Genomic DNA, 26,469 nt, shown 5'->3' on the forward strand with positions numbered 1-26,469 from the left:
CCATTGGTTCAAAAATCGCAGCCGGAAGAGGGAGAGGTTCGGTAAATAATCTTTCCAAACGAAGAAACGGAACATCAGTCGCTCCATGAATCCAATTGTGGGCATGCGCAGCTCTATAATATAACTCTAAATCTGGTGCGCCCAACCCCCCCCCCCCCAAACAAGTGATATGGCATGGTGAGTGTACACCATTGTACTCGCGCTTGTTTCCCCGCCCACGCCAAACGTATCAATGACTTATTAAGTCAAACAAAAAAGGAGCGCGGCAGTACTATGGGGATATTCATGAATAAAAACAGGAGTCTAGGCAAAATAACCATTTTCATTATAGATACCCTGCCCATCAAGGACAGTGGCAACTTAATCCACGTTTCGATATCATCTTCCAATTTAGCTACCACAGGGCTGTAATTCTCTGAAAACACAATGTCCGAATCAGTGTGTATTTTAATACCAAGATACCCGATAGGTTCTTCTGACCATAACAGGGGATAGTCCATTTCAAATCTTATCGTGCTCGGAGTGAGTGGAAGGACTAGAGATTTTGCCCAATTTACTTTCAGGCCCGAAAGTGCACCAAAACGCGCCACTTCCCTTAGGACCGGAGAGAGGTTGGTTTTGGGGTCTCTCACATACAACAGCGTGTCGTCCGCGTATGTGGAAACTACTATTTTATACGTGGGAAACTGTACTCCTCTGTGTCCGTGATATTCCCTGAGCGCACATGCTAGAGGCTCGGCCACTAAAGCGTATAACGTTGGCGACAAGGGGCATCCCTGTCTAGTACCCCTAATAATAGCTATGGGGTCTGTGACCAAATTCCCCAAACGTATGCGCGCTGAAGGGGCATTGTACAACACTCCAATCAACTGAAGGAAGACCGGGCCAGGCTCTATCCGAGTTAGCACCCGCCGCAGAAAAGGCCATTCTACTGAGTCAAAGGCCTTCTCCCTATCTAGGAACACAGCAACTGCCTCAGTGTCTTGTTTAACATGTTGTGTGGTGCCAAACACAGTGCGAATATTGTATGTGAGATTCCTATCTGGTATAAACCCAGCTTGTTCCGGGGCTACCAGTTCCGGGGTAAGCAGGTTCAAGCGATTGGCCAGAATCTTGGCAAACATCTTAGTGTCTACATTTAACAGCGAGAGTGGCCGATAAGAGCCGCACTCCTCCAAGGGCTTGTCCGGTTTGGGGATTGCCACTATTAGTGCCCCTCTCATAGTAAGAAGCATCTTGCCAGTTACACATAGATCATCGAACAACGAAGAGATGTGTGGGAGTAACTGCTCGATAAAGGTCTTATAAAAGCTCACGGTGAGGCCATCCGTACCTGGAGCACTTGACTCTTTCATGCTCGAAAGAGCCTCCAACATTTTGTCTTTTTCAATGGGTTGCATCAGAAATTCTCGATAGTTATCCGGCAGGAATGGTATTTTAATATGTTTCAAATAGTCTAGGATTTCGTCATCCATGCCGGATGAACGGGAGGCATATAGATCTGAATAAAACCTTTTGAATCTGCTCGCTATATCTGCCTCTTCGGTCAGCAATATTCCCTATTCCGATCGAATTTCAGTGATCTGTGTTTTGCTGCGCCTAGCTTTTAAGACATTCGCAAGTACCCATCCCGGCCTGTCTCCCTCCCCATAAACTCGTGCCTTGGCGTATTTTCCCAGATGCTTCACTTCACTATCGGCCACCTCATGGTATTCTGCTAGTAGGGTTTTCATCAAGCCTGTGGCTTCTTCGTTTTCCCCAGACGTCTGGCGTGTCTCAAGCTCCCCCAACTGCTGCTCCAACGCTGCCAACCGCTGCCGTATAGAGCGCAGAACCCCCGAGTGCTTGGCCATCGCCACCCCTCGCATGTACACCTCAAGTGCATCCCATATTGTTTGGACACTCCCCACCGAGCCTATATTTGTTTCAAAATATGTACTTATTGCTTCCAGCAACTCCTCTTTAAAGAGGGGGTCTAACAGTGAATAAGGTGGGAAGCGCTATGTAAATAGAGGACTTGTGTGCTTAGGGGTTGCCAGCAACAATAGAAGAGGTGAGTGATCTGATAGCGTGCGTGGTAATACCTGACAAGATCTTATCTGCTCCATTAATGTCGTCGAGGCCAGCCAATAGTCTATGCGCATGTGTAAATCATAGTATGCTGAGTAGTGTGTGAAACCACCCTTCGTCGGGTACAGCTCTTTCCAAACATCCCTAAGGCCTTTTTGTATCATGACACTCTCTAGTGTCCGGGCAGCCACCGCCGGTCTCCTCGCCGAGCCTCCGGATCTATCTAAGTCAAGGTTTCTAACCAAATTCAAGTCTCCGCCCCACAGTATTTGTTTATATGCTTCGTCTTTAACCCCTTCCCCGCTCATGGCGGAACCACTCCGTCATGAGCCACGGGTGCCATGTGCTCATGACGGAGTGGTTCCATCATGCTGCGGCCGTTGGCCGCCGCTCCGCCCACGCGGCGCTAATTCCCCGCCTGCGCGGGCGATTAGCGCAGTGGGCGGAGTCGTGACGGAACCACTCCGTCATGAGCACAGCTCAACCGTGACTCATGACGGAGTGGCTCCGTCATGAGCACAGCGCCACCGCGCTGCCCCCAAACCCCCCCCCCCCCCCAGAGTTGCGGCGGAATTCCTGCCGCAGCCAAGGGGTTAATCTCTTGGGCCAACACCGTAAAAAATTCCGGACAATCAAAATTCGGACCATATACATTTACTACCAGTAGATCCAGGCCCTTACCCCTGCATCTAGATATCACGTACCTCCCCTCGGAGTCCGCTCTCAGTAGTTCAATCTTGTAATCGGATTTTGGGTTAACCCAAGTCAATACCCCACGGGCAAGTGTAGTGAAACCCGAAACGTTGGCATTACCCAACAGTCCCCTATGTCGCAACATCGCACTGTGTATAGGAAGATGAGTCTCCTGGAGTAAGGCCACATCTATGTTATGCTGTATGAGATAATTCAGAACCTTGCGCAATTTGCGGTAATCGTTAAGCCCTCTAACGTTCCACGTCAGTGTACGGAGGGAGTCTATCGTTTTTGGTGTATTAGCCATGTTAAGTGTCCCATACCTTCTCTAGTAGCCTAGCGTAGCGTAGCGTCCTGACATGTGCAGCATGTGAAAATTATATGTATTCCATAAGAACATTGCTAACCATTTCAATAAAAAAAAAAACAATAACTCCCCCCCCCCTCCCCCCCTTCCACAGCAGACCACCCCCAACTCGGTTTCGCAGCATCCCACAAATCTCCCACCCACCCCTACCCTCCCCCCCCTTGTACGCGTACAACTCGTGTAATTCACTTTAAGTGGTCTTCTCGCTAGAACACTATAATCAGTGGCATTACATCTCCGTTGTATCCTCCACATCTGATCCCCTACCACATGTCAGGCGTGGCAACGACCTATCCTTATGCACTTACCCCCTACACTCTCCCCTCCCCCTCAATCTCTCTGCTAACACTCATTGTACTTATCAATGGTACGGGAGTGGGGCATTTTCAGTCTTGTTCCTCCAGCGATCCTCCTGTCACCTCATCCGTCTGTTGACTGTCCGGGAGGCGGCGTTGTTCTTTGGCCCATCCTTTAAGCGCCTTCTGTAGCGCCATCAGGTCCGTGAAAATATGGGAACGGCCTTGTCTATTTACCCTTAATTTAGCCGAGTACAGCATTGCATAGTCTAGGCCCAGGTCACAAAGCTGCTTTTTCATGGGTGCAAATTGTTTACGAGAATCTTGCACACGAGCCATGAAATCCGGAAAGAGCGAGATCGTAGAGCCCTCATATGTCAACCCACGCTTTTCTCTCGCAATTCTCAGGGCGGTGTCTCTGTCCCTGTAGTTTAGCAGCTTCGCTATAATGGGACGCGGAGGGGCCCCCGGTGGTGGGCGTGGGCCCAAGGAGCGATGTGCCCTCTCTACTACGAACATATTGGAGAAGGTGTTTTCTCCAAGGAGGGTTACCAGAAGCTTTTCAGCAAAGAGTTCCATATTTCCAGTGGGGGTAGTCTCCGGAAGGCCTGTAATTCTCAAATTGCAGCGTCGCGAACGTGCCTCCAAATCCTCCGTCTTATCTTGCAAGACTCGCATGACCTTCCAGAGTTGCTTTTAATCTGAGTCCAGTGTAGTGTGTGCTTCCTCCACCTCTGTGAGCCTCCGTTCGGACATATCAAGCCTCTCCGCGTGCTTATCCAGTTGCTCCGCTATTCTGTCCATGCGGTAGGACAGTGCGTCCATTTTCGTGCCTAGCGAATTAATGCCGCTTTGCAAGCTCCTTTCCATTGTTACAAGCATACTCCTGATATCTGGCTTGCGCTCCATAGTAGATGGCATCCTGGGGGAGTCTTTAGTTGTGGTTTCTTGCGATATCGAGCATTTCCGCTCAAACGTGAGTTTCGATTGCGATCTGTCCGTGCGGCCCATTGTGTTTTCTGGGTTATAGAATACAGGTAGTGTTCGTGACTCCAACCCCTCCTGGGCCCTTCTGAAACAGGCGCAAAAGAGGCTATTCGCTGCTTATGCGTCCCTGGTGGCTGTCAGTTCTTTGCTTTAACGGTAAACCTTATGGGCACTATACTCGATTAGACCAGCCTAATAACCCCCCCTATGTCTCTTCTTGAGGAGTTTCCAGGTGTTTCAGCGCCAGTAGGACCGATATCTGCTTGCGCCGCTATTGTTCCCTCCGCTGCCTCCTGCGCCTCTTACTGCTCTCAGCACTGTATCGCCAGTGACAGACTCTCCAGCCTTCGTTCCGAGGGGCTCCGATTCAGTCACTCGGTGTTCCTTTCCCAGGCCTGTTAAGCGCCCCTTGGTGCTATTCCCCAAGGAATGCTTCTATTCCGGGTCCGACATGCTGCAGCGGCTAGGCAGGCCCTTGCAACCTACCAGTTATTTCAGTGGCTCCAAAGGGGGAGGGCGCAGCTCCACTAGTGTGTTCTGTGCTCTATGCAGTCTGTGCTCATGTAACAGAGCAGCACTTGTCTGCGAGCTCTGTCCTCCCCTGTGTGTCTTCCTCGAGCTTCCCGAGCCCCAGGCTTAAGCCCCTGCAGCCTTAAGTCAATTCTCTCTAACTGGCCATTTGATCCCTGCACATTCCACCAGCCGCCGCTGCCCAACCGGCCCCGTTACTCCTCACCGGTATCTCCTCCGTGGCAGGGCATAGTGCTGCGACTGCTTTCTCACCGGGAGCTCCACACCAGCTTCGTGCCAGAGCACAGGATCCTCGTGCTCCCGCCCTGGCTGTTACTCAGGGCTTCGCGCACCATCGCTGCAGTTTCGCTTGTCCCAGTGGCTGCCGCCGGTATCCCGCAGTGTCCGAATTCCAGCGCCCGCCTCCGTATGAAGTTGATGGGCCAAGGCGCGAGTGACGGCCGTGCTTCTCCGCGACACGCACAGTTACGTTGCTCCGCCTTTCCCTCAGCCGAGGGTCGTGGATCTCTGGCCCTGCAGTGCCGACGCTTTCAACCTTCAGGACTCCTGCAGCTCTGCTGCACTCGTTATCGGAAGCGGATCGCTTCAGCGCTGACAGCTTCCACACTTGTCTCACCGCTTGTGGGGCTTATAAAAGCAGGTGGGATGTCAAATAATGCAAGGATTGTTAATCGGCGATTCGGAGCTCAAGCGGCCATCTTGGTCGCAAGCAAGCTCCGCCCCCCAAACTGAACCTTAAAAGTTAATAAACCCTTTTAAAATATACAGTGCGGATTGCAGATGTATGTCCATCTTTTGGGGAAAAGGTAAGGTACCCACTAATATTTTAATGGATTCCTGGCAGTCTCTGACAGGATTGGTTGTTGTCCAGTACAAATTATCTCCAAGTCAGTTGTGGGAGATGCTTGAGTCACAGTCAGATTATCTGTCTTCTGAGCTCAAACTGGTAAGCTGGTCCAAGCAGGTGTTCGACAAGGGCCTCAGAAAGACTACTCAGTAGTATTTACAGGCAGACCTGTAAAATCGTATCACTTAGATATGGTGACAATTATTTTAATCTTTCCACTGCCCATTTCCACTAAAGTCCCAAACACTCATCTTTTTATGTTCTTCTTTGATTGAATGACCTTCGGCTGGTGTTCTGGATGACAGCAATTCTATACTTTTTTTCTAGAAGCTTAACAGTAATAACTTTCTTTTTACTTAGAGCTTGATATCACGCTTCTGCCATTTTAAGAGCTGTAAATAACAGGTGCTTTAATTAGCCATTAATGTAATTGTACTGATTCACTGACACTGGAAGGATGGAAGACAGAATGTGCCTGTTGGTATTCGAACGCATGACCTGCAGCTTCACCGCATGTTTAAGCTGCAAGTTTTTAGCTAACAGAGTCACTTTGATGACCTAAAAATAATTATTTCAAACCCCCCTCAGAGGCAGTCAGGTCTTGATGACACTGTCAATGACCTTTTTTGACCCACAGGCAAGAAGGGACACAGATATGCTGAAATCTAGAACCTGAACACAGCAATGTGATACTCACTCATAGAAGCTTTCCCAAAGAAGTTGTTCACTGTGTTTGACTTTGCTGTTGACTTGCTGCTCACAGTGGATGCCTGCCAGAGATCAGAAGAACAAAGATGTAAGAGTCCAAGCAAGAAACTGCAGAATACACAAATACAAAGATCTAGTATGCACAGCATGACAACAAACTTGTCAACAACTATCATTAACTGACAAAACGGTTATGCCTTTCTGGTGGCAAGCTTGGAATAAATCACAACTTATCACACACAGGTAGGTGGAACAGGAGAAAATAAGCAGTGCATGTGAAATGGTTGGCAAGCTCTTGGTATGACCACAGTGTGTGTAAGGAGATTGGATTGTGAAAGATAGCATGTTCGCAGGGCCAGGGCTCTTGGGCACTTGCCAGGCAGGTGTAGTGGCAACCTTTTATACTGCAGAGATGCTGTGCTGGATGGGAAAGAACAGGTGATCAAGGTGGGCTGCCTACAGTGACTGCAAGATGAATGGAAGGACAGATTCTATGCAGGGGTCAACCAAAGTCGGACAAGAAAAACACAGCGGCTCACACAGCTCTAGGCCACATGGCCAGTTATCTCCAATGTATAATCTGAGGCTACAAGTCAATACATGAAATCCTCGTTTTACACAAAAAGGTCAGAAAATGCACAACAGGTTTGGTATTTATAAGGACTGTGAGAAATGCAAGGCATCAAAATCGCATTTACATTACATGTTTCCATCAGAATTGCCTGGGAATATAATGCATGATAACACAGCAAAAGCCCTCGAAGCTCAGGAAGACATTTACGTCACATATGGAAGTACATCAAGTTGGAGACGTTCCATCAGACAACAGTAGCACGTGTGGACTATGATCGCTATGATCACAATGACAAATGAAGAATCAATGACAATCTTTAGAAACGAGAATTAAGAAACAGGGTGGCGGGTATTATTAGCAGTTAAATGGAAATAACAGATTGTATGAAAAGATGCACAATTACAGCGATTGTTCTAGCAAGGAGGAGAGGATGGACAGTAAACAACGACAAATAGCAACTGATCAATATTAACAAAACCTCAGATTGGATGGAAAGGATAGATCTTGTGGTTCGAGTTTTCAGAAAAGTGCTAGTGCCAGGATTCAAAATTGTTCAGGAAATAAATGATCAATTTTTAAGTGATTCTGTTGCACTGATTAATAAAGTGGCGCTTCGGACCACAATGTTTTATAAAGATAATAGTACCAAACTGTGGTATCTCTCATGCCCATTTTAAATTCCTCATGAGTTTTAATAACCTTTTCCTTTGTGCCATAAGGAGCTCCGTTCATCGGGTCCTAGTGTCTTCACACTTAAGACTGAGTTTTTATTGCGAATGCAGCAAACGCCTGGCAAAATGCATGTACTTTCAGGTAACCAGAAAGCAGCGTTGTTTCTCAGGGATGGCTACTTGCACATTCCTAGCCCAAAGGCACAAACAGGGGTAGGAAATGGATCTCTTTTCTTTCCTTCTATCCCCTTATTTATGCAAGCTACCGCCTGTCACTGCGATGGATCAAAAAACTATTATTACATGACTACCCATAACGTGTGCATTTGTAAAGTGCACATTCACCCAGAAGGTATCTTGGTGCTGAATAACAAATGTTTATTGTTACCCAACTCAATGGTACTCATTTTACCGACCTCAGAAGGATGAAAGGCTGAGTGGACCCACCGGGATTTGAACCTGTGACCAAGAGATCGAACAAAGGCCCCTACAGTGGACGCATTAATCTATTAAAGCACCAGACTCACCCTCAAATGCATAAGGCTATCGAGTTATGAAACTAGTTTCATCGTCCTGTTGTATCGCCCAGAAAGCCGTGACAATGCAGAACACACCCTCTCGACAAAACAATTTATCTCTGAAGGACAACATTACAAAAAGCCAAGACACTGACAACTTAATAGTCGATGAATGAAGAAAGAAAGGACTAGCAAACAAACTACAAGCACCAATGATTTGCAATGGCTTCCCACAGAAAATCAGGCTTGCCCAGTCACCCTGCACTTCAGACAAGAACCAAAAACACACAATCTCGAGGAGCAACTCATTCAGCACCAGAAGGGCACCCTGTACACAGAGTCTGTAAGCCTAAGTCCAACAGAAATTACCTTTCGCAGGCTTCCCTTATGTTCTCTTCTTACAAGTACATAATACTGAATCATTCTTACGTGCTGAACATCGCTGTGCTGCTTCCTAGCCAGGCTTGTGCTCTGTAACTGCCCATGTATACATATTTGGGTCTTTCTTCGGGGCTGGGCGTCACGTGCGCTACAATTGCCCGTCTATACATATTTGGGTCTTTATTCTGGGCTGTGCATCACGTGCTCTACAATTGCCCGTCTATACATATTTGGGTCCTTTTTCTGGGCTGCGCATCTTAAGAACGCGTCGGCTCACTTCATGGATGTAGCTGGCCACGGATCATTAAATTTACATGCAATGCACAAATGAGCCCTGTGTCACTGACTTGCTGGCCACATTATTTCTACTTCGCGTATTGGAGATTTTGCTTTCCAAAGCATGCAAAGCCACTATTGTTAGGTTACAAGATTTTGATGAAACTGTGTTACTGGAAGCCACACTTACTACCAGGAGGTATCGATTGCTGGCTCATGTGACAGGTGCAGATCGGTACAGCATACATTTATTTGGTTGATAACTAGTCATACAACGTTGGTGCACATTTGCTTTTATTAGACTTTGGGTGAATTTGGAGAGTGGGTGGTGGCGGGATTAGGCGTGGTTAAAGCCAGAAATAAGCAGTGTACAGTCCGAATTTGGGCTATGCCGGAAAAACAAAGTCAACGTTCTAAAAAATCTAGAACATCATGGTATTCTTCCTAGAGGATTCTCCTTTGATAACATAATTCTGAGTGATAACATTAGACATCTGGGTGTATAACGATTAGAAGGGCTAAATGGCTGACTGAAGAGGTTGTGTTCCGGAAAATAAAGAGGTTGATTGCCTTACTAATCTGCTGATGAATGGGGTAGTGGTTTGCGGACGCAAAGGCAGTTATTCGGGTAGAAATAAGTAGCCATCACAGCAGATTACATTGTGGTTAGGGACTGCTAGTAACACTAAGGTGTTGTTTCTAGATGGTTATTTGTTGCAGATAAGGCCAGTTTTGGTGGATAAAACGGTTAGTTTGCGTTGATGGCTTTGTGATGAAGGAAAAAGGGGGTTGTAGCTTAAAATAGAGATGATAGATAGTTTACTATAGGACCACACCCTTATGAGGAAGAGGAACAGGGTCTCTTATATGCAAGAAAAAGAAGAAAAAAAAAGGTCGCTTACCGGGGCTTCTTTCATTTCAGGCTTCGAGTCCTTGACGGTTGTCTGAGATTTCGAGTTGCCTTTTGCAGCAAACATGCCCATAATCCCTTTAGGTGGCTGGGAAGCGGCCTTGGAAGGTGGTGGGCCATGGCCATTGGTTATTGGCGCAGTGGTCACCTGCTGCTCATTCGATGGCTGGGAACTCTTCTGAGACTTCGCTATCTCTGCTGGAGCCCTGCGTACTGCAAATGAGCACTGAATGGCACTATATCTGCAGGGAAAACATTGTAGATTGTCAAGGATACTCCACACAAATTTCAGCATTAGCCAATACAAATGCATCATAAAGGTACAGCAACACTATTCTAGAAGGACTGTTAGGAAAGGGGTTAATGTTCCATACCCAAACATGAGCATGTGCGTGAATGAATTAGATTTTTCCTACTGTAGTGGCTCAGTTGGTTATGTGCGGGCAGAGCTGGGTTCCGCGACGCCAGAGCACTGCGGGGGAGGAGTGGTGGGCACACACTGTAAGTGCGCATGACGCTTTGGCCGGGCGTCTCGGGCTGGCCAAAGCCTCATGCGCACTTTGCATGTTCTCCACCCAGGCTGAATTGCAGCCTGGGTGGAGAATATGCCCAGGCTCCCACTGCCTGCCTGAGCGCCGAACCACGATGCTTTGACCAATCACCACGGGTGCTTCCTGCTGCAAGACTCGAGATGAAGAGGACGGAGGAAAGGTGGCGGCCGTCTGGATATGAAGGTGATGGAGGAAAGGCAGCAGCTGGCTGGAGAGGAAGAGGACAGAGGAAAGGCGGCGGCCGGTTGGTCAGCAGTAACTAGGTATGTGTGCTTTTTTGTTTGTTTTTTAATCTTTCTTTCCACCTCCCCTCCTCGCCCCACCACTTCCGTCTGGTAGCAGATGCTACCGGTTGCAATGTTGCTAAAGTGCTCATTTCATTAGAAAGAGCCTCACTTCAGAGAAAAACAAAGGAATCAACAAATTAAAGTGAGGTAGTTCCTGGACTCAGCTATAACTGGAAGGGTACTAAAGTGTTAAGGATAGAGAAGCACCATGATGTAAGAGGAACACTGCCACTGTCATTTTATAGACTCATTTTAAAGATTCTTGCTAAAGTGTTCTTCACTAAACATTATAGTTAAGATCTGTGGAGATAATCCATTCAATTTATGGAAGGTAGAAGTAGTGCTCCTTAGAAGGTTTTTGCTCTGAACATTTAGGTTACCCACTGAGAAAGTAGGCGAGAGTTAAAAGGTGGAGGGGTTAGAAAATAAACATAATTGTTCGTAAAAAACAATTTTTTAATGGTGAGCAAAATGTATCTTCTTTGTGGAATGGTCATTCCACAACAAAAGGCCTCCAATTACAACACGAGAATCTCATTAATGAAGAGTATCTCCAGCATAATATTGCCAGCATTTCGGTGGTTTGGCGCATTACTGTCTTAGTTATCAAGTATTGCAAATTCTTCACTGCTAATACTGAGGTCTCTAGTGATGAACTGCCTTGTATACTAATGCTGTTTTTTAAATTGCCTGTTCCTTCATGGGGTACTAATGTAGTCTTTTCTGGCCACGGGAGTATTTACCTGTCAAGTAACTCTTTTCTGAATCACAGACATGTACATTCTGGAAAACGTTGTTTATTTTGCAGTTTTGTAGAGATGTTGGCATTGAAAGATGTACAGTAGTCTAACCGGTGTACATCAGTAACTGCAGGATGGAGGAAGATGCATTTAAGGATGTACATGCCTGGGCAAATAATTATACTAAATAGGGCTTCATATGGCAAATTGCCATTTACAACTCCTACCATGATTGTTGTCCTGTCAAAAAAGATAAAACTTTAAGGATTGCTTAGTCTAAGGGCTCTTGAGGCAAGACAGAAAGATCACCTACAACTTGCTGTTAGGCTAATGTACAGACATGTCCTTTGCTTATACAGTGACCTCAGCAGTGGTGTCTCCGGTGGCAGATAAGATGGTGAGAACAGGCTGGAAAGGGAGTTGCCATCTTTTCAGGAAGGATCGTATGGTTGAATCTTAACATTCCTTGGTGGCTCTGCGGTTCCGTGTGATTTCAGGCTCATAGTTATACACGAACCCCTCCTCCTCAGGGATACAAGGCAAAGCAAGCGCCATTGTGATCCCTCCTCACTGTAACGGAGGGCTGTCGTACCAGAACACAGTGGAAGGAAGATAGGGCGGAGCCTCCTTTAAGGGTGGGGCGTGAACCACAGCCAACAGGTAGGAGGATGGACGATGTTAACAGCTCCCTAACTGTGACCCTTTCTCATCCTGTTCAGGGTAGAGAAATACTACCCTTAATGCAAGGACAGGAGGCGAATAAGAGGGTTTGAGAGAGAGAGCAAGGAAGACCGTGGATGACGACAACACCCTGTGACCCTTTCTCTTCTCTTTCAGAACTCTGGAAGCTTTCCAGAGTTCACATGGCATGCTACCCATCCTTTCAATCCCTCTCAGGGGAGGAATGAGCCATTCATATATGGGGGATGTGATGAATGACTACTATATACTAGAAGAACCGGGGTAAAGAGCCAATACACATGGACGCGGAACAGCAAATCAAAGGACTAATATAAATTTGTCCTATGAATTTCACAATATGACTCCATTTGCTAACTTCTGATACTGTGACTCATTTCTGAAGTAAAATTGCTAGGTTACAATTGATTCTCAAGCAGATTCAGTTGTCAAATTCCATTGTTAAATGTTGACACAGAAGATCGGGATTTTTCACGAGCCTATGATGCTCTCAGTAGCAGGTACAGGTACATAGTAAATAGGGTGGGTAAAGACACCAACAACCTTGCGGAACTCCTGTGTCTTGGACGCATGTGAGCCCGATACAAGTCACCTTAGACGGCAGGAAACTGCACTGGAACAGTTTTACTAAGTGCAGCCTGCCAGAACAGATGCCAGGAGACAGGTGGCCACTCGGATAACCGATGGCCGGGTGATTAAAATCACTAGGCTATTTACCAGAATCATGAATAAGTCTATTCCTGTACACTAGTGGTGATGGGTTTTTACTATAACTAAATAGACCCTTGTGGTGGGATGTAGCAGCACTTTAGTGTTGCAAAGACCGCTGCGGTACTCACTTGTTGCATATCTCAAGGTTTGCTTTGATAATGTCATAATCGGTGTTGAAAAGGGGCCCACTATCTTTCAGAACCGCCTTCTGTATGCTGTAGACATGCACACTGCTTATCACTGCAAGCTTGGACTTCATAGCTGCAAGAAAAAGAATACAAAACAATGCTTATGAGAGCTTTCAGGCGATTAAAAAGTTCCCTGCTGAACATCAAACCAAAGATGAACAAATACATTTAAGATGGAGGCCCACTAACTCTCTTCACAGATGCAAACAATTACCCTGGTAGAAACAACATGCCTTCTGTGGTGAACCTAGAAAACAGTTTTAGATTATGTTAAATACAATTTGAGGTGGCATTGGGAGCTTGGGGCAGTGACCACCGGGTGCTTGTGGGTAGTGGCATTGGGACCATTGTGAGCAGTGAGGCAGTTGACACAGGGAGCAGGGAAGAGGGTGACCAATTGGATCCAGGATGTTTAGTGGCCATGTGGCAGCAACCAATGGGAGCCACAGGGCGTCAGTGGCAAGTGGGACATCAGTGGCCATTAGAAGCCAGGAAGGCCGCTGAAGGGCCATTGAGAGCTTGGTGGGAGGGGGGTCAGTGGCAATCGGGAATCAGGCAGGCGGGACAGGTGAACTATCGGGAGCTGGGCGGGTGGGGGTAGCCCTCGGGAGCTAAGCGGATGAGAGGGTAGCCCCGAAGGGGCCATTGGGAGCTGGGTGGCTGGGGGACGAGTTTAGTAGCTATCAGTAGCTGGGCGGGCACGGTTAACAGCCATCAAGAGAAGGGCGGGTGGGGTGAGTAGTAATCGGTAACTGGGCAGGTGGGTGCTATGGATTTAGTGGTCATCAGTAGCTGTCCATGAGGGGGTAGGAGGGTGGGAGAGACAGTGGCCATCAGGTTTCCTTGGGTGATTGGCTGTTGGGACCGTGGGGGTGATTGGCTGATGGGAGAGGGGCGGGTGGGTGTAGGTGACTGGCTGTTGTAGCGGGGCAGGTGTGGCAAGGGGTGATTGGCCCTTAAGAGCAGGGCAGGTGGGGGTTGGTCACTGGCCCTCGGGTGGGTGGGGGTTGGTCATTAGCTCTCGTGTCACTGACCCTTGGGCGGGGGGAGGAAATCACTGGCCTTCCGGTGGGAGTGAGGCTCACTGGCCTACGGGGCAGGTGGGGAGATGGGGTCATGGGCCCTTTGGTAGGGTTGGCAGTGGCCTGTGGGAGCTCGGTAGTCATTGGGAAGTGGGTGGGGGTCGGGAGCCAAGAGACAATGACCCTGGGGCAGCCTGTCTAACCTAGAAACCCCAAGTCCAAAATCAGAGGGACAAAGCATTTGTAAATGAAGCTGGATAAAGGCCATTTCAGAGCACTCATGAGTCTCAACTTTAAATTGTAACTGTAGCTTACCTTCCAACTTCTCTTCCTTTATTACGGCCACCTTGTGATACTGCAAAAAAAAAAAAAAAATACAATATGCCAGTGTAAGAAACCACAAGCAATAAGTTCGAAATGCATCAGCTATATACTGGGTTCTAAACTAATCCTAACGTGCATTCCCACACATCTGAATAGTGAGCAACTTTTGCAGGTACTTGTTTTATATATTTATGCTACTTAATCACGTTGAAGGCAAGTTAGCAGTTCCAGTCCTATACTGCACAGAATTATGAATCTGAACAGCGATGCAGGAAAAAAATATAAAGGGATTTGTGAGAAAATTGTAGGCATTTTAAATTAACACTTCAGCAAGAGTAGACAGAAATGACATGACAAAGCATAGTTGGAGAAAATACAAAAGGATAAACAAAGTAATAAAGAAAATAAACTTTGACTGAGAGAAACTTTATAAATGCTCCAAAAACATGAAGGATTCAATGGAAATAAGCACAAGACAAAAGCAGGCACTAGATAACAGAAGAAAAGGATGGGCAAGCCAAGTGCCACATCTAAGTAGCGAGGAGAGAGAGAGGGTCAAGAGAGAGAGAGAGCAGGCGAGAGAGAGAGGGAGCAGGCGAGAGAGAGAGAGAGAGAGGGAGCAGGAGATACAGAGACAGGGAGCAGGAGAAAGAAGGAGACAGAGCAGAAGAGAGAGCAGGAGAGAGAGACAGCAGGAGAGAGAGAGACAGCAGGAGAGAGAGAGCAGGCGAGAGAGAGAGCAGGCGAGAGAGAGAGCAGGCGAGAGAGAGAGAGCGCGAGAGAGAGCGAGAGAGCAGGCGAGAAAGAGCGCAGGAGAGAGAGAGAGAGCGAGAGAGCGGGGAAGGAAGCGAGCACAAGAGAAAGAGAGCAGGGGAGAGAGAGCAGGGGAGAGAGAGCAGGAGAGAGAGAGAGAGCGAGCGAAGAGTGAGAGCAGGAGAGAGAGAGAGAGAGAGAGAGAGGATAGAGAAAGAGCGCAGGAGATAGCATAAGAGAGAGGGCGCAGAACAGAGAGAGAGAGATGAGACAAAGCAGGCGAGAGAAAACAGGAATGAGTGAGGTGTGTGTGGGAAGAGTGTGGGAAGAGTGTGGGTGTGATGTGGGAGGGGTGTGGGTGTGATGTGGGAGGGGTGTGGGTGTGATGTATGTGGGTGTGTGTGTGTGATTGTGTGTGTGTGATTGTGTGTGTGTGATGTGTGTGGGTGTGATGTGTGTGTGTGTGTGTTTGTTTTTATTTTGCTTGTTTAGCTCACTCTGAGGAAGGTACAGACCAAGCTGTAGACACGGAGAACCTAGTGACACGTAAAGGCATCCAGTCTGCCCTTTTCTCTTCAATCAATACATATTGTCCAATTTACCATAGTGCTTCTGTATCCATCACAGACATTTCCTACTCCGTAGGATGTCTATTCAATACATTCACCACCCTCTCATGAAGCCCCGCATTGTCTAATACAATTAACCTACCAGTTTCATATAGTCACTTCTAGTTTCATAAGTTATAGTTTGATTTAACATCCATGGATCTCTGAGGGCAATGTGCTGGTCACAACATGGTTGTAGTTCATAGCTGCATGGGGATCTCGGACACCAACGGGGAAGCAGCTGCCAAAAGCAATGACCTTTTTTTCCATCTGCACCACTGATGACCTGTGGGCTACAAGGCTCGCTCTGAGAGGTTCTCACCTTCCTCGTTACACAACATCATCTGTCATTAAGAACTGGAATTACTGCGGAGGATATGAGTGATTGCATCCATTCAGCATTTCTCCTTGCTGTAGGGTAAGACTAGATGTCTCCATCCAAGTGATGCTCCTGCTCTCGACCTGTCTGTGCTCTGAACCTGGGACCTCAGGTGGCCAAGGAAACTGGTTCGGCAAGCACTTGTTAATCCTCCCTAAAAACAAGACCACTCAACCCAACTGTTTCTCAGTCTGCATCTTCCAGAGTTTAGATTGCTCAAGATACTTACTTTAATGCACATCATGCCAAATGTTCATCTGTGATGTTTGACGAGGTGCTTTTGTATCACAAGACTCCACTCCAAGAACAGGTGTCTCAACCTGAACTGTATCTAAAAACCAGCTTGGTTCATACTCCACGCCCAGAAATGCTGATGTTGAATCAGTACAGAAAAATAACGAAAGAACACGTCAAGCAGCTTAGACAATCTCCTTGCATTAGTCTACAAACAAATATAAACGTATGCCAAAAGAGGAAGATCATTATCACAATCAAGAATTAAAAATACCTATTTCTCCCAGAAGTTGCTTCTTAGATCACAGGTCTTCTGCTCTGAAATCCTCACAGAAAAATTACATCACTAGCGGTTGCCCAAAAAATACATTCTTCTTTCAAGCACATCATGGGGCACCAATCATTCCAGAGGTTTTTACCCTCTGCTCCTGCTTTCTCGCATAAGCTCATACCCTATTAAACAGCAGATGCCATAATGCTACAATGGCTGAAGGCACTGTAAATGCCCCGCTTTCCTACGTCTCCTCCTCTACTACTAGTTCTCATTTGCACTGACACTTATGTAAATATATTCACAGAGGTTTGATGTCTGTTTTCATACTTCCTTGGTCTTGATACACTCTGTTAATTTTGATTAACCATATCAGACTCTAAGATCTAGCAACTATATCTAAGACACCTATTCCTGCTAGGCCCTTCGAGCACTCCCTTGCCAAGCAAACATATATTGGACCATTTCAGTTATTGCTTATGACCAGGATGTTTACACAACTATCTAGAAGGGTGCATTCTGCCTTTCTTGCGTTTTTATCACAATTAATGACATGCGTGATTCTGCTCAGGCTCGCCCCAGGGAGAGACCAGCGCCTTCTCAAGTCCAGCCATGGTCTCAAATGAAGGGTAATCATGCCACAGCTTCTTGTTAGTATTAATTGATCAGACCCACATCGCACTGAACCCATTCATAGTGTGATGGAAAGCTACCCACAGGTCGGACTTGCAGTGCGACTTGACAGGCCGACCAGTAGGCCATATTTAGGCTAGATCCAATCTTCACTTTTTAGCACCTACCTAAACTCCCATGGCCACACTCATCCAACGATCTATGGGAATTGGCAGCATGCTACGCGAATGAGGTTCAGGGCCATTTACAATCAAGCACCTGAAAACTACTATCTCTAAGAAGGCTAAGAAAAATGTTAAATATGCTTGTGATTAACAAAACCCTGCGGACCCTGATCACAGATCACTATACTTGCCCGAAAACTAGCATTACAATTACAGACCTCTTATTTTTCGCAAAATAGAAAATTGTAGGACACTTTCACCTCGAAACTCACCCCCTTCAAAAAGCTAGATACCCAAAGAGGCTGTAAAAGTAGACATTACAGGAAATGCATTCCTTCATAGAAAGTACAAAACTGACATTGATTCCAATGGTACTGTCATGTTAACAAAAGGAACTGGAGTTAACCGCACCCACGTAAAGTAACAGGTTCCTAATTCAAGAACTCTTCCCACACTTAAGCCTCCAAAAAGGGTATGTTGCAACTTATTGTTGCACAACTCCTATAAATCAACACTACCAAAAGATAATAGCAAAATATCAGAGCTCAGTGACCTATTTTGAGAAGGACACCATCCTCATATTCCATGTCATTCAGCGCTCAGCTCAACCTCACTCCCAATAGTGCCAGACAGATCAAACGCCTGCATTCACATGAGTACCAAACTTATTCCACACAGCCTTCATTCAAGAATACTGGATCTGAACAAATCATGCAATAAGAATAGTCAGCCCATAGCTTATCCTATTTCTCAACTCGCAACCTACTCTTTCCTCAATCAAGAGCTAAATAATATGTATGTAAAATGCCAGAATCATACAGAACCTCCTTATCTAAATACGAGACCACCTACTTGGACTGACGAAAGCACGTGGTTCAAGGACCACTTAGTCACCTCTTAGCCATCCTGTTGCCACCTGGATATAAATAAAGTCATCAATAAAAGCAGATATCGCTAGCTGGGTAGCAGCATAAGTTAGTGCTTTACACCTCACACTTGACCTGCACAGAAGTCTTTTACCGTGACTTTTTATTGTCGCAATGCAAACGTCAACCTAAGGAGCTCTTTTACCCTCCCTGTCATGTCCCTAGACTAGGATCTAACCACCTACTTCTAGACAAAATAAAAGAATGTGCACAACATGCCCAATCTATTACCCCAAAAACATAATTGGAGAGTTTAACATGGGTTGACAAGTGTTGAATAATGATAGCGAAATGTATAGAAAAAATGGATAAATTTATTCTGGATGCAATAAAGAGGCACAGCATGAATAACAATCCAAGATGCACTGTTAAACTGTCGAACATGGAACATCAAACGTACAACGCAGGTACTGTGTTCCATGTTCCAGGCTGAATAAATGGAGAAAGAAATTATACTGAGCATATGACAGCAAAATGTAACACATCTCACCCCGAACAGAAAATCAAACCAAGCATAATAATCAAGTTAAATATCTACCAGGTAACTATTTTGGACGAGCATTGTTTTTGACTCTTGAAGCTACAGAAGGTGTAGGTACAAAAGTATCAGAGGACACATTCTCAGAATTGCATAAGGAAGACGAATCATTACTGTTTAAAGCCTTACATTTAGCAAATCTTCTCAGATTCCAAACTCTACCATCTTGGGTAATAACACTATTCTTACACACTTTCACAATCTTAATAGGCTGATAGAATTTGGAATAACCTTTTACCAAAAAAACAGGTTTTTTGATTCTTACCCATTCTCCCACCACAAAACCATGAGTTTTAACTTTTATTTTAGAATCAAATGCTAATTTCATTTTGTTTTGTTTTTCTTCTACACGTTTAGCAATCATGTTAATGTCAAGAGTGTCATTATTAGAATTGATGATCTTTATCCACCACGGACATATATCAGAAGAGGGTTCTCTCCCCTTCAATAGTCTAAAAGGACTTACACCAGTTACAGAATGTGGAGTAATGCGATACATCCATAACTTTTTCCTCACTATATCCATCCATGGCTCAGAAGATCCATTAGCTGACTGAATACTGTCTTTAAGAACACGATTAAAACGTTCTACTTGACCATTTTCTCTTGGTTCATACAAAGACGTGGTATAGTGTTTAATACTACACAATAGAAGAAAATCTTTCATTTCTTGTGAAGTAAGTTGAATCCCATTATCAGTCACTAACACTTCTGGAGCACCTTCACGGGCAAAAACTTCTTTGAGAAAAGTGATAATTACTTGAGATGAAGCACTTGCTACAAACTTAACCTCAGGCCACTTAAGAGTGGTAATCAACAATGACTAAGGCAAAACGTGCATTCAAAGGCAAATGTTTAAAAGGACCAGATATGTCAAAAGCCACTTTCTGCCAAGGATAAGTAGGCCAAGTGACAGGATTGAGAGGAGCAGAAGAAATTTGGAGCATTTTGTCACTACTAATACATTCTGGACACTCCCTGACTGTTTTCTCTACCATCTTGTCAAGTCCAGGCCACCAAAAATTAGCCCTAATAAGTCGTTTCATTGACGACAAACCCAAATGTCCCTGGTGTAAAAGTGACAAAATCTTTATTTGCATCTTAACAGGAGGAATAATTTTCCCACCTTTGAAAAGTAAGCCACCATCTTCTTCAATCTCAGAAGATATGTGACAAAACGGAGCAATTTCAGCAGAGACAAACATTTCCTTGGGCCAACCTTTTCTTATGTACTCAAAAATATGTTGACACAGAACATCATCTTTCATTTCCCTTGACCACTCACTCTCAGACATGTTCAAAAATTCATTGGAAACAAAATCTTTTACAGTAGTAATGATATCCACATCTTGTGTCACTAGGGAGACACGTTCCCCAGAGCATGGTAATCTAGATAGAAAATCGGCAGTGACATTACTCCTGCCCGGAACATATACAACCTTAAAGTCATATTCTTGTAAACGAGAGGTGAGACGGGCTATGCGGGCAGTAGAATTCCAACCACCTCCAGGGGATAAGATTCCCACAAGAGGCTTATGATCAGTCCTGAGAATGAATCTACTTCCCCAAATATAATTTCGAAAATGTTCAATAGCCCAGATACAAGCTAGCAATTCCCTCTCAATTACTGCATATCTCCTTTCTGTTTCAGAAAGTGTTCTAGAAGCGAAGGCTACACACCATTCATATCTCCCAGAACATTGGCTAAGAACGCCACCCAGTCCATAAAGACTGGCATCTACGGTGATGATGCACCTTTTATTAAGACAAAAGGATTTAAGAGTGGGTGCATTGATAATCTCTCGTTTAATATCTCTGAATGCCATTTCTTGTACCTCAGACCAAATAAATTCAGAAGATTTCCTGGTTAACTCTCTGAGAGGCTCCATTTTAGTAGCGAAATTCTGTATGAATTTACTATAATACTCGCATAAACCAGCAAACGAAAGGAGTTTTTCCTTATTGTCAGGAGCTGGAGCATTTATGATTGCATCAACCAAAGCTTTTTTTGGTACCACACCTTCACCTGAAAGAGTATGTTCTAGATATTCAACTGATTTGCAAAAAAATGTACACTTGGAAGCTTTAAGTGTTAGGCCAGATATACTCAATCTAGAACATACCTCTTTTAAGTGATGAAAATGTTCATCTACATTTTTTGAGAAAATAAGAATATAATCTTGGAAACACTTAACAAACATGTTGACATCCTTGAAAATGTGATACATCGCTCTTTGAAACACAGATGCTGCTGAAGCTAAGCCAAAAGGCATTCTTTTAAACTGAAACAATCCATGGGGTGTGATAAATGCCGTGAAATGTTTGGAATCACTGGTGAGCTCAATTTGGTGGTAAGCAGACCGAAGGTCAAGAGTAGAGAAAATACAAGCACCATCTAACATACATATCATTTCATTGATATTGGGAAGAGGATGACAATCAGTAATCAAATTTGTATTTAAAGCCCTCAAATCAATACAAAGCCGAATTCTGTTGTCAGGTTTACGAGCCAAAAGGATCGGAGAAACCCATTCAGATGACTCGATCTCTACAATGATATCATCTTTAACCATAGAGTCTAAGATGTCTTTCAGTTCTGCTCTAACACTAATAGGAACACCCCTTAATTTTTGTTTCACAGGAACAGCATTTGACTTGACTTTAATCCTATGACTAAAACCTTCAAGTTTACCCAATTTATCCGAAAATACTTGAGGATATAAATCCGTAATGTCTGCTCCAGGTAAGGATAATGCAAGTACTGAAACTGCTTCCTTATTTCAAGGATTTAAAAAAAAAACCTAACTTAGCTTGGTCACGCCAACCTAAAACATTTACACCTTTGAAAGCTATATATAGTTTGATGACTGCGGAGTTGCCTTTAAAGTTAATAGGTACAACCTTGAACCCAATAAAATCAATCTTGGAACCATCAAAATTGAACGCGATAATATCTGGTTTGCAGAGAGAATCACAATCAATCAACCCTCCTAGGCATTTTGTGCAATAATCCATAGTAATTATAGTCCAAGGGGAACCAGAATCTGCCATAAATTCCAACTCTCTTTCCATGATGTAAAAAATACCCTTGGGCGAAGAGATAGTATCAATCTCAGAGTCTTCAAAGTTGTTTTGAATGGAAACCACAATGCCAGACTCTATATCCCCTTGATACTGATCCTCAACAGAATTATTGTGAGAAACATAAGAAACGTTACCTTTATTTGGAGTAGAAGAAGACGATTGAGGATTTTTTTGTAAGCTGAATTTAAGTACATTTTTACACATTTTAGAAAAAGGTCCATTGCGTCCACATTTATTGCATTCCTTACCCATTGCAGGACAATGTGGAAAGGACGCAATATGATCAGGATTACCACGTCTGTAACAATAGAACTGTTTAGATCTGTTGTTACTTTTGTAATTGGACACAGATTTAGATGTACTAGGACTAACTACACCAACCTCACTATTTGTACTGGGTTTGGTATCCTTATTGAGGGATTTAATCCATTTATCAGATTGTTCTAAGGCCTTGGCTGTACTAATAGCCAATTCCAAAGTGGGATCACCTAAAATCCACAACTGCTCTTGTACCTTCTTACTTTTAACATGAACGATTATTTGATCCCTAATCATTTCGTCTGTCATCAAACCAAAATTACAATGTAGGGACAATGCACGAAGAGCTGTAAGAAATTCATCAAAACTTTCATTTTCATCTTGAGCTCTGGTGTAAAATTTAAACCTGTTGAGTGCTACACTAGTGGTAGGTTTAAATCTGCCTTCTATACGCAGAACAGCTTCATCGTAAACATTATAGTCACCTCCAGATCTAACTGGAGGAAGAGTTCTGTACACAAGTTGGCCTTCTGAACCTAAAGAATGGAGGAAAATATTTTATTTTCTTTCAGCTGACATACGCTTACCATCTATAGCTTTAAAAAACGTAAAAAATTCCTCTTTCCTTCTTGTCCACGGGATAGGTGGTTCTCCCTTTGATTGTAAAAATTTAGAAGGTGGATCAAATTGCATTGTAACAATGAAATTAAAATTCCAACGTAAGAATAATATCAGACTATGTATGTCACATTAAAACATTAGTAATCCAAGTGTGTCTGTCATTGACCAGAATCGGCTAATACTCCTTAGAAGATGTCCTATAATACAATATAAGTACTGTGACACTTTCAAAAGTACATACTATACAAAATGATAATAACAGCACGAGAGTATCCTGAAAAAAAATGAACTGTTCTTATATTTTCACAAGCACCTGAATATAGTTTCTCACTGTAATAACCTGTAAGTTTTGTTGTTGCTCCCTTCTTTTATTTGAGTAATTAGTCACTGGGTATATGCTGTTAGATTGAAGATAACAGTAGAACACTGGAAAGTCTCCCACGCTACCACCAAGCATGTAAAACTGCCCAGAACTGAAGCGCTAGACTAAAACACAGAAAAGTGCAGCAGTGGCGTGAAATGGTCTCTAATGAGTTAAGTATAATAATTCTAGTAAAGTATCTGTAGAAGTACCACCAAATATGTGTAGATTACGGAATTAAAGCTGCAGCAAAGTCACAACTGTTGTCGTTCCAAATAAAGTTTACCATATGACGGAGAATCTCTTTCCGATGTTGTTAGAAGGTCGTGTTCCTGCTTAAAATGGCTGATATCGTAATGACGTATGACGCATCCAATGAAAAGCCACAGAGCAGGCGTGAGAAGAGCGTAGGGTAAACGTCACTCTGGGTGTCAAAACAACCCCGTTGGCAAGGTGATGTGACGCGAGAAGAGCGCAGCGAAAAGCGTCTCCACCGGTATCCAAGCAACTCCGCCGGCCAGGTGACGTCGTCCTCGGAACAAGGAAACTGCCGAAAACACCAGAAAATCCACAAGATCCTGTCAACAAAGCGTTGAAAGACGGGATTTCCACCAATCGATTCAGCAAGCGAAGCAGGCAACTCGCATCCGAAAGCTTCCCGTCTGGGAGACGAAAACGGGTCCAGAAAACTCTACTTGACCTGTGCCTCAGGAACGTGGTATGTAGAGTCTTCTTCCACTCGTCGCCAAATTTTGTTGAATAATGATAGCAAAATGTATAGAAAAAATGGATACATTTATTCTGGATGCAATAAAGAGGCACAGCACGAATAACAATCCGAGATGCACTGTTAAACTGTCGACCCTGGAACATCAAACGTACAATGCAGGTACTGTGTTCCATGTTCCAGGCTGAATAAATGGAGAAAAAAATTATACTGAGCATATGAAAGCAAAATGTAACAACAAGCCTAACAGAAAAATATCCTCAGAGCCAACTCAAAACATGAATGCTGTCTGCTTCTTGCAAGTGATGCGTCAGCTTAATTGAGCTATGGGTCATGCTCCGGAACTCACGGTCTTCTTTAACTCTGAAACAGAGTTACTAGCTGTGCACCCTCAATGTTGGTCAGTGAAGTACTTAAACATGCTTCATATAACCAACCTGAAGTATCTGCCATGCCCTTGCACCAAATCAGGGATGCCCTTCTGTAAAGATACCCGGGAAGCAGTATCTTGAATAAGTTGTTTTATTAGGTTACATCTTTTCACCCCAGTCTCATCTCTCCAACCTCCGTCTCTCCAACTGTCCTCCACCACTCAATTCCACGCAGGGAGCGCTCATGGAGAATGTTGGAATAACATTCTATACTCGGAACGATGCCACACATCTCCCTTCCCATTATAAATTAACATAGATATCAACTATAAACAGTTTATACTCTTATAAACTTAAAAAGTTAAACACAGAGTTAGAACAGCTAAACAGCAAAACAGTTAAACACTGACTCAAAAGAGACATCAGTTACGAATGCACATAATCATCTAAATACTTAGGTTTGCTAGCAGTTCTAACACTTCTTCTCACACCACCGGCTGCTACAGTCTCACCATGTTTAGCCAAATCCTTACTCTTCTCCACCTCTTGCATTACTTTTGCCAAGCGACTCAACTTCCACACCCTATGATCCTCTGTTCAGATCGCATTTTTGAAGACCTTAATCACTTTCATGGGTTGTAAATATTTGGACCCTTGTGATGACGACACTTTGAGGAGATTTTATCCTCACCACATCACCTTTTTTCCACTACTGTACTCTTGACCGCCTTGCGTACATCAAACCACTTCTTGTTTTTAATCATCTTTGTTATTTCCACTTTATTCTTTACTTCATCGTCCATCTCATACTTCAAATTCTTGGTCTTGTCTAACACCCAAAGAGGACAAAGTACAGTGCCTGCTTTCCTTTTCTTGAATAACTCGAACAGTGTTCTTCCAGTCATGGTGTGAGGCGTGAACCTATAATTCTTGAACCATTTCAGTCCTCCAACACTTCTGATTGACTACCACTCTCTCAATGGATTCCTTCAAAACATGATTGAACCTTTCAACCATTCCATAGCCCTCTGGATGATAAAGGGCTGCCTCCTACATGTGATGCCTCTCTCACTAAAGTACTTTTCCATCTCCTGAGAGACAAATTCTACGCCATTATCAGAGAGAATATTTAATGGCAAACCTTCACTCTCAAAAATTTTCCCCAGGAATTTTATCACATCTTTAGTTTCAATAGAGTTTGTTATGCCTATCTCAGGCCACCTTGAGACATGTCCAGTATAAAACTGACATATTTATCCACACTCAATGTTCTAATGGGACCCAAAATATCAATGGCCACTTCTTCCCAGGCTTCTTTGGGCAACTTTCTCAAGTTCATGGGTCGCATTCTGGATTTTAACGTTTTGTCACACTTACTGCACTTTACACACTCCCTGACACTTCGTTCAATACAAATGTCCATGCCTGGCCACCAATATGCTTGTCTTACAATTTATTTTGTCTTGGAAATTCCTGGATGCCCATCGTGGGCAAACTCAATCAACCGTTCTCTCAAACTGCTAGGTGGAACCAATCTATTCCCACGAAGAAGTAACGCATCCCGAACTGCAAGTTCAGATTCAATTTTCACAAAAGGGTTTATTACTTCATCATCCCTGACACACGTACTCCAACCAAACTTCAGTCCTTTGATCACAGTTTGTAATGTATCATCACACACCAACCTCTGAAGCCATTCAACCTTGAGACATACTAGAAACTCATTCACATCCAAAACAAGCATTTGCAATGCAATAGGTCTCGCATTTATAAGAGTTTGAGCTATTGGCATTGTAAAATTACAATGCCTTTTATTTATGTTTTGGTTTTAAAACAAATAAAAGGCATTGTCATTTACAATGTCAGTAGTATAACCTTGCATAAAAGCAGTGTGCGGCGTGCCGCAGTGTGAGGCGTGCAGCAGTGTGAGGCGTGCAGCAGTGTGCAGCAGTGTGAGGCGTGCAGCAGTGTGAGGTGTGCAGCAGTGTGAGGCGTGCAGCAGTGTGAGGCGTGCAGCAGTGTGAGGTGTGCAGCAGTGTGTGGCATGCAGCAGTGTTTCATGTAGCAGTGTGAGGCATGCAGCACTGTGTGGCGTGCAGCAGTGTGCGGCGTGCAGCAGTGTGTGGCGTGCAGCAGTGTGTGGCGTGCAGCAGTGTGTGGCGTGCAGCAGTGAGTAATGCAGCAGTGTGC

The 26,469-nt window shown here is 44.4% G+C and overlaps 1 protein-coding gene across 1 annotated transcript in view; it reads right to left on the reverse strand.

Moving 5' to 3' along the window:
• POLD3 (DNA polymerase delta 3, accessory subunit) overlaps nt 1-26,469 on the reverse strand; it is a 176,663-nt gene that overhangs the window by 101,783 nt on the left and 48,411 nt on the right. The window contains exons 4-7 of the mRNA XM_085623362.1: nt 14,343-14,382; nt 12,946-13,078; nt 9,822-10,071; nt 6,489-6,561 (exon numbers count right to left, since the gene is read on the reverse strand). Of these exons, the coding sequence (XP_085479488.1) occupies nt 6,489-6,561; nt 9,822-10,071; nt 12,946-13,078; nt 14,343-14,382 (496 nt within the window). The remainder of the gene's footprint in view (nt 1-6,488; nt 6,562-9,821; nt 10,072-12,945; nt 13,079-14,342; nt 14,383-26,469) is intronic.

The sequence above is a fragment of the Triturus cristatus genome, chromosome 8 (assembly GCF_964204655.1).
Source record: "Triturus cristatus chromosome 8, aTriCri1.1, whole genome shotgun sequence".
NCBI classification, from domain to species: domain Eukaryota; kingdom Metazoa; phylum Chordata; class Amphibia; order Caudata; family Salamandridae; genus Triturus; species Triturus cristatus.